At 38.5% G+C, this 15,878-nt stretch overlaps 1 protein-coding gene across 3 annotated transcripts in view; it reads left to right on the top strand.

Moving 5' to 3' along the window:
* Positions 1-15,254, top strand: part of EXD1 (exonuclease 3'-5' domain containing 1) — a 37,533-nt gene extending 22,279 nt beyond the window's left edge. The window contains exons 8-13 of one of the 3 annotated variants that reach the window (XM_049613386.1): positions 2,880-2,984; positions 3,067-3,147; positions 6,863-6,952; positions 7,703-7,846; positions 8,511-8,702; positions 13,501-15,254. In XM_049613386.1, the coding sequence (XP_049469343.1) occupies positions 2,880-2,984; positions 3,067-3,147; positions 6,863-6,952; positions 7,703-7,846; positions 8,511-8,702; positions 13,501-14,139 (1,251 nt within the window). In that variant the 3' untranslated portion in view covers positions 14,140-15,254. The remainder of the gene's footprint in view (positions 1-2,879; positions 2,985-3,066; positions 3,148-6,862; positions 6,953-7,702; positions 7,847-8,510; positions 8,703-13,500) is intronic. The other 2 variants (XM_049613387.1, XM_049613388.1) reach the window with 2 other exon arrangements.
* Positions 15,255-15,878: the final 624 nt, after the last annotated feature.

The following is a 15,878-nucleotide window of genomic DNA, read 5'->3' as shown; positions in this document are numbered from 1 at the left end:
GATCTTGGGATTGTGAGTTCGAGCTCCACGTTGGGTGTAGAGATTACTTAAAAAAACAAATCTTTAATTTAATTAATGTTTTAAAGTAGTCTCTACACCTAATGTGGGGCTTGAACTTCCAACTCCAAGATCAAGAGTCACATGCTCTACCACCTGAGCCAGCCAGGCGTCCCAAAAATAAAATCTTAAAAAAAACCCACAAAGACACGTGAAGAATTTTTATATTACCTTCTGGTTGGTAGCATTCCACAGCAGTATTCTGCCACATCATTTTCATTTTCATGGACCTGGGAGATGTCAGGTGAGGATCCCAATTATGTCAAAAGATGTTTGTAGTGAGCCTTGAAAAGTTATAGGATGGGCTTTGGATCAACCTCGGCAGCATCAGTTTTTAAGGGGGGGCAAGAAAACAGGCTGAATATTCTTTGAGTCAGGAACTACCTCTACCTATTGAGATTATCAATTTTATTATGATTGGCTATCTGCCTACTTCTCAGGGTTACATTGAAGTATGTATCCTAAATAATTCAATTCAAAATATGAAAAAAATTCTGTGAGAACCTAGTCTCTTGGCATCATTTTATGGTGAAAAATCAGAAACCACTTTAGTTAACAATAGGAGACATTACTGTAGATTTGATAGATCTTACACAGCTGCCAAAAATTGATGACGAGTACAATGTAGAAAAATGTTTGAAAAGTTATGAGTGGAAAACAGCAGGATATAGAACTGAAGGCATATTCTCAGAACCAGGTACATTGTTTGCATATGAAAAATGGAAAGGAGCAATGTGTGGCATGTATTGGTTCATCGAAGAAATGTCTAAGCTATCCATGCTCCTAGTTCTGTTCTAGTTGATATATGTGCAGTGGTGAATCTGTTCTCTCACAGAGTTTATAGTCTAGCAGAGAATTACTCTCCAAACTTTTATAATGTGCCTATTCAGTTCGTATAGTTAAGGAAGTAGAGAAAACACAGGGAGTGTCTATTTTAGGTGTCATATTCTAGCAGACAACATGAAAGACCTGAGAATGGGTGCCAGGTAGGCCTGGAAATTGTAGCTATATCAACAGCTCCTAAAATGACAAAGAAGGCACTAGACTGCCATGTCGCTGGCTCTCTAGACCTTATTTGATCTCTCTTTGCCTTCATTCTCTGACTTAGTAGATTATCCAACAATATAGTACTGCCTTTGTGACCTTTATGATCAGAAACAATCTGAAATTCTTACAATTGTATAAAATTGATCTAAAAAGCCATGTTTCGGGGCACCTGGGTGGCTCAATCGGTTGAGCGTCCGACTTCGGCTCAGGTCATGATCTCACGGTTCATGGGTTCAAGCCCCGCATCGGGCTCCGTGCTAACAGCTCGGAGCTTGGAGCCTGCTTTGGATTCTGTGTCTCCCTCTCTTTCTTCTCCTCCCCTCCTTGCAGTCTGTCTCTCAAAAATAAAAATAAACACTAAAAAAAATAAAAAGCCATGTTTCACATCCTACCATTTGTGGCACTTTATTTGTTGCCTTTTTAAAACTGCTAAAGGGCAGAGATCTTGTCTTATGAGTAGTATTTTTTTTCATCTTTATTTATTTGAGAGAGAGTATGTGCGTGTGTGCTTGGGTTGGGGGGTGGGCAGAAGGAGAGGGAGAGAGAGAATCCCAAGCAGGCTCCTCACTGAGCTTGGAGCCTGATGTGGGCCTTGACCTCACGACTGCAAGATCACCACCTGAGCCGATACAAGAGTCGGAGGCTCAACCAACTGAGCCACCCACATGCCCTTTTTATGAGTAATTTTATGTAACACCTAACATAACCATGCATATTATGAGACTCAGAGAAATAGCACTTTTGGTTATTAACAATGAAATGCTGTTCATTCCCTTTCAACCTATAATCCTTGGATTGCTAAAATGCCATGCGTGAAAGGTAAAACATTAAGTTTGAGATTGTAAAAAGCAGAAGGCTAAATCCACTAGCTTGTGTCTCTTTCTGTTCTTTTGAAAAATCAGTGATAGTTTTTCTTAGATTAATTTAAACTTCTTTTTCCTAAGAATCACTGAGTGCCTATTGTTTACTTTAAAAGTGACAATCTGAGAGGGGCATCTGGGTGACTCAGTTAAGCGTCTGACCTTGGCTCAGATCATGATCTCATGGTTTATGAGTTCGAGTCCCACATCTGGCTCTGCACTGACAGCTCAGAGCCTGGAGCCTGCTTTGGATTCTGTGTCTACCTCTGTCTCTGCCCTGCCCCGCCCCTGTTTGGGCTCTGTGTCTCTCACTCTCTCAAAAATAAATAACCCCCCCCCCCCAAAAAAAAAAGTGAGGATGTGAGGAGCGCCTGGGGGACTCAGTCAGTTGAGTATCTGATTCTTTTTTTTTTTTAATTTTTTTAAATGTTTATTCATTTTTGAGAGAGAGAGACAGAATGTGAGCAGGGGAGGGGCAGAGAGAGAGAGGGAGATACAGAATCTGAAGCAGGCTCCAGGCTCTGAGCTGTCAGCACAGAGCCTCATGTGGGGCTCGAACCCACAAACCCTGAGATCATGACCTGAGCCAAAGTCAGACAGTCAACTGACTGAGCTACCCAGGCACCCCAGCATCTGATTCATGATTTTGGCTGGGGTCATAATCTCGTGGTTCATGGGTTCGAGCCCTGTGTTGGGCTCTGCACTGGCAGTGAGGAGCCTGCTTGGGATTCTCTCTCTCCCTTTCTCTCTCTCTCTGCCCTCTCCCCAGAGACTGTCTCTCTCAAAATAAATAAATAAAACTTAAAGAAAATAAAAGTGAGGATGTGAAATATTTTATCACATGTCTTTCTTGATCCTCAGATCCCCTTCCCTAGTTCTTTTTTATTCTTTGTATGTCTGGATGGTCTTTTGTAGGTAGCCACAAATAGCCGAGTTTACTTATTTGACATTTTCCTTCTGGGAAGTCGTGCTTTCAACAATGGACTTCAGATGGTATTAGAAGACAAGAGAATTTTGAAGGTGAGTGTGTAAGCTGATTCCTCAGCTATTAAGATTAGCAACCAGGTTCTAATTACTCTGTCTTTGTCTTCTGATTCCTTAGGTTATCCATGATTGTCGTTGGCTTTCTGATTGCCTCTCTCATCAGTATGGAATTTTGCTGAATAATGTCTTTGACACACAGGTACATGCGGGGAAACCATAGATTCAGTCCAGCATATATAGCTTTTATAGGAAATAGGGCTTATCTGATGAGTGATTGAATTTTTGTGTGTGCCTCATTCTTGTCCACTTGTCATTTGGTGAACTGTGAAAGCACGACAGAAAAGTTACTTAAAATTATTTAGGATTTTTTCCCCTCATTTTGCTCCAGAATTTGTCAAATAAGAAGCAAACTCTGGGGCACCTGGATGGCCCAGTTGGTAGAGCATGTAACTCTTGATCTCAGAGTCATGAATTTGAGTCCCACGCTGGGTGCAGAGATTACTTAAAAAATAATAATAATAAAATCTCAAAATTAAAAAAAAAAAGAGGCAAGCTCAATATTCTACAGCATTCACAAACTCAAAGGATTTGGAGGTCATTCAGAAGTCTGACATGAATCACTTAATGTGAGGTAAATAATCACATCTGTGCCTTTAGCACATATGTATCAGTTAGGATTGATGGCTTGTCAGCATGTAGCTCAGAGAAGCAGGTTGTCTTAGATATGCCCCAAAAGCCTATTCTAGGCCAAAATAGCCTGAATATATGTGGTTTTTCTCTCCTCTAAATAACTCTAGAGAAATAAGAAATCCTTAGTTTATACTAACTAGCTCTTAGAGCTCATGTGTGTTTCTGGTTTGGCTGTGAGAATAGTAAAACCACTAGTTTTCATTATGTTTTCTTTAGGTTCTTCTAGTCTTCTAGGTTTATGCCAGTTAAAGGGACATGTTGAATACATAAGCCTAGTGCCTTTGGAGAGGTTTAAAATAATGAGTTAGCCAGTTATCTTTTTTTTAATGTTTACTTATTTTTGAGGGAGAGAGAGAGAGAGCGAGCACGTGCACATAAGTGGGGGAAGGGCAGAAAGAGAAGGAGGCAGAGGATTCAAAGCCAGCTCTGCACTGACAGCATTGAACCTGATGTGGGGCTCAAACTTAGGAACCGAAATGTGAGATCATGACCCGAGCTGAAGTAGACACTCAACTGACTGAGTCACACAGTCATCCCTCATTTTATTATTATTATTATTATTATTATTACTACTACTATATTTTAAATAATCTCTATGCCCCAGCCAATTTAAAGAAAATTTTTTTAAATTTTTTTCAATATATGAAATTTATTGTCAAATTGATTTCCATACAGCACCCAGTGCTCATCCCAAAAGGTGCCCTCCTCAATACCCATCACCCTCCCCTCCCTCCCTCCCCCCCCCTCAACCCCCAGTTTGTTCTCAGTTTTTAAGAGCCTCTTATGCTTTGGCTCTCTCCCACTCTCACCTCTTTTTTTTTTTTCCTTAAAGAAATTTTTAAGTTTATTCACTTAGAGAGAGAGAGAGAATGCACACGTGCATGTGTAAGTGGAGGAGGGGCAGAGAGAAAGAGGGAGAGAGAATCAATCCCAAGCAGGCTCTGCACTGTCAGTGCAAAGCCCAATATGCGGCTGGAACTCAGAACTGGGAGGTCATGACCTGAGCTGAAGTCAGACGCTTAAATGACAGCCACCCAGGCACCCATATTTTTTTTAATTTTTAAAAAATTTTTGGGGTGTCCGGGTGGCTCAATCGGTTAAGCATCTGAGTTCGGCTCAGGTCATGATCTCACAGTTCGTGAGTTTGAGCCCCGCATCAGCCTCTGTGCTGACAGCTCAGAGCCTGGAGCCTGCTTTGGATTCTGTGTCTCCCTCTCTCTTTGCCCCTCCCCTGCTCACGCTCTGTCTCTCAAAAATAAACATTAAAAAAATTTTTTTAAATAAATAAAAAATAAAAATGTTTAAATAAAAGTTTTTATTTTAGTGAGAGAGAGTGTGGGCAAGTGGGGGAGAAGGGCAGAGGGAAAGAGAGAGAGAGAGAGAGAGAGAGAGAGAGAGGGAGAGAGAGAATCATAAGCAGGCTCCATGCTCATCAGGGAGCCCAACATGGGACTTAATCTCATGACCATGAGATCATGACCTGAGCCCAAATCAAGAGTCAGATGCTTAACCAACTGAGCCACCCAGGTGTCCCCTAGCCAATTATTTTTAGCAGATATTCCTAAAAGTTCAATTTTATGTTGTTAAATGTAGTTCATGTTTGCTCTTTATATATCTGCTCATGATGAACTTTATACCATTTCTCTTGTTTACATGTTCCTTGGACCTTCTTTCAGCATCTTTCACTATATGGAGATTATGTCTGGCTTCCTCCAAAATTTAAGAGAGAAGGGTGCCTGGGTGGCTGAGTCAGTTAAACGTCCAACTTTGACTCAGGTCACTATCTCCTGGTTTGTGAGTTTGAGTCCCACATCAGGCTCTCTGCTCTCAGCCCACTTTGGATCCTCTGTCTCCTTGTCTCTCTGTCCCTCCTTCCCACTTTCTGTCTTTCAAAAATAAATATGTATATATAAAAAAAAAAGATTCTCTGCCTCTGCCCCTCGCCTCCTTGTGTGCACACATACGTGCGTGTGTATGTGTGTATGTGTGTGTGTGTGTGCGCGCGTGCTCTCTTTCAAAAAAATTTAAGTGGTGCCTGAGTGGCTCAGTCAGTTGGGCATCTGACTCTTGATTTTGGCTCAGGTCATGATCTCATGGTTTGTGGGTTTGAGACCCTCACTGGACTCTGTGTTGGCAGCGTGGAGTCTGTTTGGGATTCTCTCTCTCTCTCTCTCTCTCTCTCTGCCCCTCTCCTGCGCTCTCTCTCTCTCTCTCTCTGTCTCATAAATAAATAAATAAATAAATAAACATTTAAAAGATTAAAAAATAAAAACTTCTTTAAAAAAAATAAAATGTGGCAGGGGCACCTGGGTGGCTCAGTCAGTTAAGCATCTGACTTTGGCTCAGGTCATGATCTCACGGTTTGTGAGTTTGAGCCCCACATCGGGCTCTGTGCTGACAGCTCAAAGCCTAGAGCCTGCTTCAGATTCTTTGTCCCCCTCTCTCTGCCCCTCCCCTGCTCATGCTCTGTCTCTCTTTCTCTCCCAAAAATAAACAAACATACATACATACATACATACATACATACATAAAATGGGGGTGCCTCGGCGGCTCAATCAGTTAAGAGTACAATTCTTGGTTTTGGCTCAGGTTATGATCTCACGGTTCATGAATTCAAGCCCTGCATCTGGCTCTACACTGATAGCGAGGGGCCAGCTTGGGATTCTCTGTTTGCCTCTCTCTCTGCCCCTCACCCACTCATTCTCCATCCCTCTCTCAAATAAATAAACTTTGAATTAAATTAAATTTTTTTAATGTAAGAGAATTTCTCATTGTTCTCCTGAGGCCATCAGGCTTTTTTTTTTTTAATGTTTATTTTTGAAAGAGAGAGAGAGAGCACAAGTGCAAGAGGGCAGAGAGAGCGAGGAAGACAGAATCCGAAGCAGGCTCCAGGCTCTGAGCTGTCAGCACGTTAGGCTTCTTGATTAGACCCCATATGGAGACGTTGGCATATCTTTCCATATTTTCTTTTCACATTTCCATAGTACAGGAAGCAAGAATTCAGAATTTTTCCAGTTTTTTCCCTTTAACACAATGTATTGATTTCCTATTGCTTTTGTAACAAATCACCACAAATTTAGCAGCTTAAAGCGAAATAAATTTGCTCTTTGATGGTTCTGGAGGTCAGCAGTCTGAAATCATTTTCACTGAACTAATGTCAAGATGTCAGCAGGGTTGGTTTCTTTTGGAGGCTCTGAGGGGAGTCTCTTTCTTTGCCTTTTCAGGTGTTACCTGTATTCTTTGGCTTGTGGCTCCTGCCATCTTCAGAGTGCACCACTGCAACTTCTGCTTCTATCAGCCGATCTCCTTTTCCCGTGACTATAATCAAATCTCTCTGCACCTCCCTCTTATTGTTACATTTAGGGCCCACCCATATAATTCAAGAGAATCTCCCTACCTCAGTATCCTTACCTTAATCACTCCTACAAAGTCATTTTGCCATATAAGATAACATTGACAGATTCCAGGGGGTTAGGATATGGATGTCTCTGGGGGCCATTATTTAGCCTGCCACACACAAATTAAATAATATGTCCAATTCTTAATTTTTTTTTAAGATTTTACTATTTTTAAGTTATTTTTACACCCAGCATGGGGTTTCAATTCACAACCTTGAGATCAAGAGTCGTCGAATGCTCTACCAACTACGCCAATCAGGTGCCCTTCCATTTCTTAATTTTATTAGCTTTCCTTACCGACACTTTGCCAGAGTTGCTGATAAGTAATACAAACACTTATTGAAATTTATTTTCCTTTCTCCATTGTCTAAAGGCACCAAAGAGTAATAGATAACTGTAAGGCAGGCAAATAAAAGGAGTAGAAGACAAAGTAGACAAGGATACATTAAAGTTGGGTGATCCTTTTCCTTTTTTTTTCCTCCTAATTTTTTAGAATAAGTTGACTGAACATCTTTTCTGTCGGCATTATCTATCATGTGGGTCTTTGGGGAAAATGGTATTTAATGACATTTTCTAAATATATTTCTATTTATGCCATGAGATAGGTCTCTATAAATATTCTATATTGTACAGACAAGTCTTTTTTTTTTTTTTTTAATGCCACAGGTAGCAGATGTCCTTCAGTTTTCCATGGAAACAGGTGGCTTTCTTCCAAATTGCATCAGTTCTTTACAGGAGAGTTTAATCAGACACCTTAAAGTAGCCCCTAAATATCTCTCCTTTCTGGAAGAGAGACAAAAATTAATTCAGGTGGGTATTAAAGAATGTCCCACATGACATTAATTTTTTCAAGTGTTTTGTGAGCAGGATTATCAGCATATTATATAGACAACTGACAGTTGTTATGTAAGCATATGAGCATTGCCAAAATCTTAGTTGTTTCAAATGGAAATAGTTTGTGATCTCAAGTGAATAAAAGCCAGGATTCAGATTTGTACTCTGAAATAAATTTGCAATTCTCCAGGGGAAGAGAATTCCCATATTGTTGGGAATATGGATTAAGGTGATGGAAGAAAAATCATCCCAATTATTTCTCCAAAAGTAAGGTAAATTTTCCTTAGTTCCTAATAGCTCTGCCTACAAACTTAGGTCATGACTATATTGGCCTCAGTTTTGGTCCTATAATTAAGTCTACTTCAGTTTTGAATGAGAAGTCCTGATTGTTTGATGGATCAATTGATTGATCCATCTCTCTCTTTCTCTCGCCCTCCCACTCCATCTTTTCCCTCTAACATACACACACTCATACATACATGAATTGTGTGTGTATATTTTCGGAAGGCTAGCCAGAGTGTGAAGATAGAAGATAAAAACTGAAGAAAATGACAGTAACTCCTAAGCAACTCTTGAATAAACAGTTACTTTCTTTAAAGTTTTGCTTATTATTCAGAGAAAATTGTTTTGGTGTTTCTAGGAAAATCCAGAAGTGTGGTTCACACGACCTCTTTCACCATCTTTACTGAAAATTTTGGCCCTAGAGGCTACCTACCTACTACCCCTTCGTTTGGTACTCCTGGATGAGATGATGTCTGACCTAACCACCCTTGTGGATGGTTATCTAAACACCTATCGAGAAGGGTCCGCAGATCGCCTGGGAGGCACCGAGGTAGGTACAGCTGTCTGTGACTATATTTTTAGGACTTCCACTTCTGTCTTGGTCCTCGTGGAGGGCACAGTGATGCCCACTTTTCACAGCTACAGCAAATCCTGAGGCCAACTTGGTAATATTTTTGAAGGGGCTATAGCTTGGGCTTAATTCATCTCTTTGAGTACTTTTTCACAATATTAAGTTATGTTCTGTCAAGGAATGAATACATTTAAGATTTAATTACTAATTTTTAAGAAGCCAGCATAATGTAACAGAACTGTAGACCTGGAGTTGGCAAACCATAGCCCTAAGGCCACATCTGGCCCACAGATTGTTTTTATACAGCTCGAAGGTAAGAATGGTTGTTCTAGTTTTAAAGGATTGTTTAAAAAAAGTGTATGCAACAGAGAGCATTTGTAGCTAAAATATTTATTATTTGGCTCCTTACATAAAAGGGTTACAGTCTGCTGCTATTAGCCATTTTCACTTAGGAATACTGAAGCAAAATCCTAAATAAAGTAATAGCATTTTTGGTATGATCCCTACTTAGCTGTATTATACTAATACATCTTTTAGTATCTTTTAACGTGCTGCTGGTTTCTGCTTTACTATTAGCAAATTATCCATTTTACTGGAACAAACAAAGTCTTATGATTATCTCATGCATGCTGAAAAAAACGTAACTTTCCTGTATTTTGCTCTCACTGTTTAACAACAACAAAAAATTATAAAAATTCTTGCATACCTGGTTTGATTGGAGAATTTAAATATCTCTCATTTATCATCATAAAACTAAGGAGTTTTATAACTTTATTTTGTTCTCACTGTTTAATGCTGAAAAAATTTGGTAATATTCTATATACAGTACTGATTAAAGTTGGAATGCCTGATAAAACATATATCACAAGGAAGAAGTCTACATAATGTTTGATTGGGAACACTAACAGCATTCCCATTAATATCAAGAAAATACAAAAATTGTGACTACCACAACTACTTTAACATTTTTTTTGAAGCTATTAGCCAATGAAATTTGAAGGAAAAATAAAAAGACAAACTACAAAAATTGAACAGGATGAATCACAATTATGCCTGGCCTATTATACAACTGAAAACTGAAGAAAATCAATGGAAAAAGATTACCACAAAGGAACAATTTAGTAAAATGAGTACTGATATAAAACGTGATAGCTTTCCTACATCCATATACACAGCAAGAAAACATAATGGGAGAAAACATCCACTTATATGATTGTAACAAAAGGTAGAATACCTAGAAATAAATATTATAAGAAATGTGAAATATAGAGATAAAGAAAACATTAAAATATTACTGAATGACATAAGAGGACTTAAATGAATGGTGACACTAAGTATTTTTAGCAATCAGTTATTCCTGAATTAACTTTTGAATTTACCTCTATTCTAAGAAAAATATTAACAGCAGCTTTATTTTTGCAAACTATGATTGTAGTGTTTATAAAGATAAATATAAATAAGAATAATCCTGTCAGCTATGAAAACATTTAAGTCTATATTAAATAAAACAGGTGTGGGGCGCCTGGCTGGCTCAGCCAGTAGAGCATATGACTCTTGATCTCGGGGCTGTGAGTTTGCTACTTTGGGTACAGAGATTAGTTAAAAACAAACAAACAAAAATTAAAAATTAAAAATTAAAAGTTTGTGACTTGTACGTGTGTAGGCAGATCAATGGAAAATAGTAGAGAACCCAGCAGTAGCTCCAATATATATCTATCAGTATGGTTGGGATAAAGGTAGAATTTCCAATTAATGATAAAAAGATAATTATTCAATAAATGGCTTTAGGCAATTGACTAACTATTGTAGGGGAGGAGATCAGAGTTGGATTACTATTTCTTTTATTACCAAAGTAAACTCCTTGGATCAAGTATTTATGTAAACAGTGAGATTATAAAATTATTGGAGAAAAAAGAATTAAAAGAAAATTATTTCACAATAAGGAATGCTTTTCTTCCCCCCACCCCAATTCATTGAGGAATAATTGATAAAATTAATTGTATATAGCTAAAGTGTACATTGTGAAAATTTGCTATACATATACATTGTGGGAATCATTATTGACACTAAGATAATTAACACATTTGTCACCTCTTATAGTTAACTCTGTGCGTGTATGGTGAAAATGCTGAAGATTTGATCTCAGCAACTTTCAATATACAATACCAAATTATTAACTATAGTTACCATACTGAACATTAGACCTTCAAAATTTATTTTTCTTGTAACTGAAAGCTTGCACCCTTTGACCTACATCTCCCCCTTTTCCCTTCCCCCCATCCCCTTGCAACCCCCATTCTATTGTTTCTATGAAATCAGCTTTTTTTTTTTTTTTTTAAATTCCACATATAAGTGATACCATACAGTATTTGTCTTTCTCTGTCTGGTTTATTTCACTCAGCATAATGCCCTCTAAGTGCATCATTGTCACAAATGGCAGGATTTTTTTCTTTTTTATGGCTAAATAATATTCCATTGTGTGTGCGTGTGTGTGTATGTGTGTGTGAGTGAGAGAGAGGGTAACATTTTTTTTATCCATTCATGCATTGATAGACACAAGTTGGCTCTTATGAATAATGCTACAATATAAAGGGAGTGCAGATGTCTCTTTGAGATAGTGAAGTCATTTCCTTTGTATATATACCCAGATGTGAGATTGTTGGACTGTATGGTAGTTCTATTTTTAACTTTTTAAGGAACTTCCATACTGTTTTCCATAATAGCTATACCAATTCAATTTCTATTCCTGCCAACTGTGCATAAGAGTTTCCTTTTCTCCACATTCTTGCCATCATTTTGATAATAGCCATCCTAACAGGTCTGAGGTGACAACTCATTGTGGTTTGGATTTGCATTTCCCTGATGATTGCTGATGTCAGATACATTTCATATACCTATTGGCCATTTGAATGTCTTCTTGGAAAAAACGTCAATTCGGGTCCTTCGTTCATTTTTAAATTGGATTACCATTTGCTTTTTTGCTACTGAGTTGTATGAGGGAATGCTTCTATGTAATGCAGAAATACTCTGAAATCATAAAAGATGAATAAATTTGAGTTTAAAGTTTTTGTTTGGTGAAAATACTGTGAAGAAAGTCAAAAGGCAAGCAACCTGGGAAAAATTATTTGCCTCGTGTAACAAAGAGAACATTTTCTTAATATGTCCTTTATTGGGGGCGCCTGGGAGGCTCAGTCGGTTAAGCGGCCGACTTTGGCTCAGGTCATGATTTCGCCGTCTGTGGGTTCGAGCCCCGCGTCGGGCTCTGTGCTGACAGCTCGGAGCCTGGAGCCTGTTTCGTATTCTGTGTCTCCCTCTCTCTGACCTTCCCCCGTTCATGCTCTGTCTCCCTCTGTCTCAAAAATAAATAAACATTAAAAAAAATTAAAAAAAATATGTCCTTTATTGTAGCATTTATGTAATGACAGAATACTGGAAACAACCCAAATATCCATCTATATGGATTTGGTTAAATAAATTATGGCATATCCAGACAGCCCTTAAAAATGCTACTATAGAAGAATGTCCAAGGTAAACCTTATGGCTTAAAAAATCAAGATGCAGGGGCACCTGGGTGGCTCAGTCAGTTAAGCGTCCAACTTTGGCTCAGGTCATGATCTTGCAGTTCGTGAGTTCGAGCCCTGCATTGGGCTCTGTGCTGACAGCTCAGAGCCTGGAGCCTGCTTTGGATTCTGTGTCTCCCTCTCTCTGCTCCTCCCCCGCCCATGCTCTCTCTCTCTCTCTCTCTCAATAATAAAGAAACTTTAAAAAATCAAAATGCAGAAGGATATATAACACTGTTAACCATTTGTATAAAATAATTTTTAGAAAGAGTTATCAAAATAAAAGTTTGAGAGAAAACAAAAATTGAAAAATGCAATCCAATGAGAAGATAAATATTTAGTAAAGGATATTTGTACACACACAATCACAGATGCATAGACTATCTTTGGGAGGCTACATAAGAAATTGCTTTTTAGAAAGTGCCCTTGCTAAGGCAATTGGGACCACAGGTTGGAGGGAACACTTACTTCTCATTGTGTAATCTTTTATTTTTTTTTAACATTTATTTATTTTTGGGACAGAGAGAGACAGAGAATGAACGGGGGAGGGGCAGAGAGAGAGGGAGACAGAATCGGAAGCAGGTTCCAGGCTCTGAGCCATCAGCCCAGAGCCCGACGCGGGGCTCGAACTCACGAACCGCAAGATCGTGACCTGAGCTGAAGTCGGACGCTTAACCGACTGAGCCACCCAGGTGCCCCTCATTGTGTAATCTTTATACATGCACACACACATGCATAACACACAACACACACACACACACACACACACACACACACACACACACACAACTGTGGATTCAAAATATTTAAGTTAAGGGGCGCCTGGGTGGCTCACTTGGTTGAGCCTCCAACTTGAGCTCAGGTCATGATCTCATGGTTCATGAGTTTGAGCCCTACATCAGGCTGTGCACTGACAATGAGGATCTTGCTTGGGATTCTGTTCCTCTCTCTCTGCCCCATTCCTGTGTGCTTGCTCTCTCTCTCTCTCTCTCTCTCTTTCTATTTTCTCCAAATAAATAAACTTAAAAAAAATAAAGTTAAAATATATTTGTTAATAATAAAAAAATAGTACTACTATAGTTGAATACACTAGAGGGAGCTATAAGAACACATTTGAGTTGATCCTCACTAAATACTTTTAAGTGTAGTGCAAGTGATTTTAAGGACCATATTTAGAAGTTTGGTTACAGCAGACTTGTGTTGTTTTCTTTTCTTAGCCTACACGTATGGAGCTTCCAGAAGAGCTTCTTCAACTCAAGGATTTCCAGAAGCAGCGCAGAGAGAGAGCTGCAAAAGAATATAGGGTGAATGCACAGGGACTCCTAATAAGGACAAGGGTACATCCAAAGAAATCAGTGCCAGAGACAGCAGGGAAAGAGGGAAAAGTAGGGTTTTCCTTACTTTGTAAAAATTCTGTACTAGATGAAACTCATCATGTAAATTTGCTGAAAGAAGAATCTAAGAATAAACAAACTTCAACAGAACCTCAACATGTACCTCCCATGAAAGAAGAAACCAACGAGGATTCTATCAATAAACTCATTTGCCCTGAGTCAGAGAGGCTAGAGGACCAGAGAATAGCTCAAAAAGAACACAGTAAGACACCCAAACAGGAGTTTCAGACAAGTTCATCTTTGAAAGAGGAGATAGAACAGTTACTGGTGGTGCAAAACCAGGAAGATCTAAAATGCACAAAACAAGATATTTCAGTGTCTCCTTCCCTTCCTCAGGAAACCAGAGTCTCTCCAAGTGACACCTTTCATCCTTTTAGAAAAGCCGTGTTTCCTACGTTTCCTCCCTGTCCAGCCTTGGAGAAAACTGATTCTTGGCTAAATCCCTCTCCAAATCTGTCTTAGAAATGTGCAATTTGTTTTTGAGACTGTGAAGGTGGCTCACTTCTACCAGCCGTACCTTCCTCAGAGCTTAAGTCTGTCATGTTGGAAATTTAGTTTTGCCTCAGTTACGAAGGAACGCCTTAGGGAAAATAATATTCTGTTGCTTACTTCTACATGCCTGGAATTTGATTAGGATGGGAATGAATAAGTTAAATAATGGAAGAAGTAAATTTTTTTATTATGTCACTGTGTGGAAATATTCCCAGTGGCCAGAGCAAATTATTTCTCATAATTTGGGTTTGGAGGATTTGAGGAGGGGAAAAATCTCGGGCTTAGTATCTGGAAGCTATATGCTTTTAAACTTTTTGTTTTGTTTTGTTTTTGTTTTTTTGTTTTTATTTTTAATAATTTAAGCTCTATGCCCAACCTGGGGCTCCAACTCACAACCCCAAGATCTGAAGTCACATGCTCTACTGACTGGCCAGCCAGGCACCCCTACTTTTAGACTTTTGTTGTATTTTTTGGTCTTAAAAAGGTTGGTAAAACTTTTGCCAATAAGTTTAAAAAAATTGGGAACTGGTAACTTTACCAGTACTTTTTTCCTTAGTAATATTTTCCTAAAATATTAACTTTATCAATTGTACCTCAAAAAAGCTGAGAAAATACCGACTTTTTAAAAATTGTAATGTTTTGTCTGTCTTGTGTCATAGACAGACACTAGTTAATGTTATTAACAGGCATCAGTATCCCAGTTTTAATTTCTTTTGATTCCCTTTACTTTTAGAAGGTTTTGTCCATTTTTGTAAGAAAGCAGGGGCTTCTTTTGAGTATGTTTATTATGTAAACTTGAAGTTTGATTCCCCTCTTTTGCCTGGAGTTGGTATACTTTTTTTTTTCTTAATTAAAAAAATTTTTTTTTCATTTTAAGTAGACCACACCCAATATGGGGCTTGAACTTACGAACTTGAGGCTAAGAGACACATTTTCTACCAACCAAGCCAGACAGGCATCCAGTTGGTATACATTTTTAGGGTGAAAGGAAGGCAGCTTGTACAGAGCCCTTTTTATATTGAATACTTGCAAGGTGCTCACATTCTATTGTATACAATGACCAATAAACCTGTTTTGGCATTGGATTATCTCTTTTCTTCGTTTTATCACAGTAGGAATATGTTAGAATATGTCTGGATTTCTCAGTCCGGAGTCCAGTCTAGAAATCTGTAAGTTGACTCTCATACAGGTTCTATTATTTATTGTGCTTGTAGGAAACTTAGGGACAATCTACAATTAGAAACATCCTTGTCTGCACTCACTGATTGTATTATGAGTGCCATTGAAAGACTAGTTGTGCCCTTCCAAACTCCAAAGCCCAGATCTAGTCTAAACTCAAGATGAAGTCAGGCCCAAGAACAGTCAGGCCCAACAGCCCTGCTGTTGCTGTGTCTCACTTTTTCCTTAGTTTAGAAGGTCATGTGGGGCCAAGATGGCTTCTGCTTCATCTTGGGTAAATACATCTTCAGATGTATTTCAGATGTATTTCAGAATGTGGTTAATCTAAGTTTACTCTGGAAAGGGTCTGAATTCTTGTAAAATTCCTAGAATTGATTTAACTTCTTATGGAACTATTAAATTACTACACACAACATATATACATACAGGCTACAAACAAAAATGAAATATTCTTCATATTCAAAAAAAAGCTTTCTTGTTTCATTATGTTTGTTTTGGCTGTAATTTAAAAAAAAAAATTTTTAATGTTT

This window comes from Panthera uncia, assembly GCF_023721935.1.
Source record: "Panthera uncia isolate 11264 chromosome B3 unlocalized genomic scaffold, Puncia_PCG_1.0 HiC_scaffold_1, whole genome shotgun sequence".
In the NCBI taxonomy this organism is placed as follows: domain Eukaryota; kingdom Metazoa; phylum Chordata; class Mammalia; order Carnivora; family Felidae; genus Panthera; species Panthera uncia.
The sequence above is the reverse complement of the archived record's forward strand: the minus strand, read 5'-3'. Positions and strand labels throughout refer to the sequence as shown.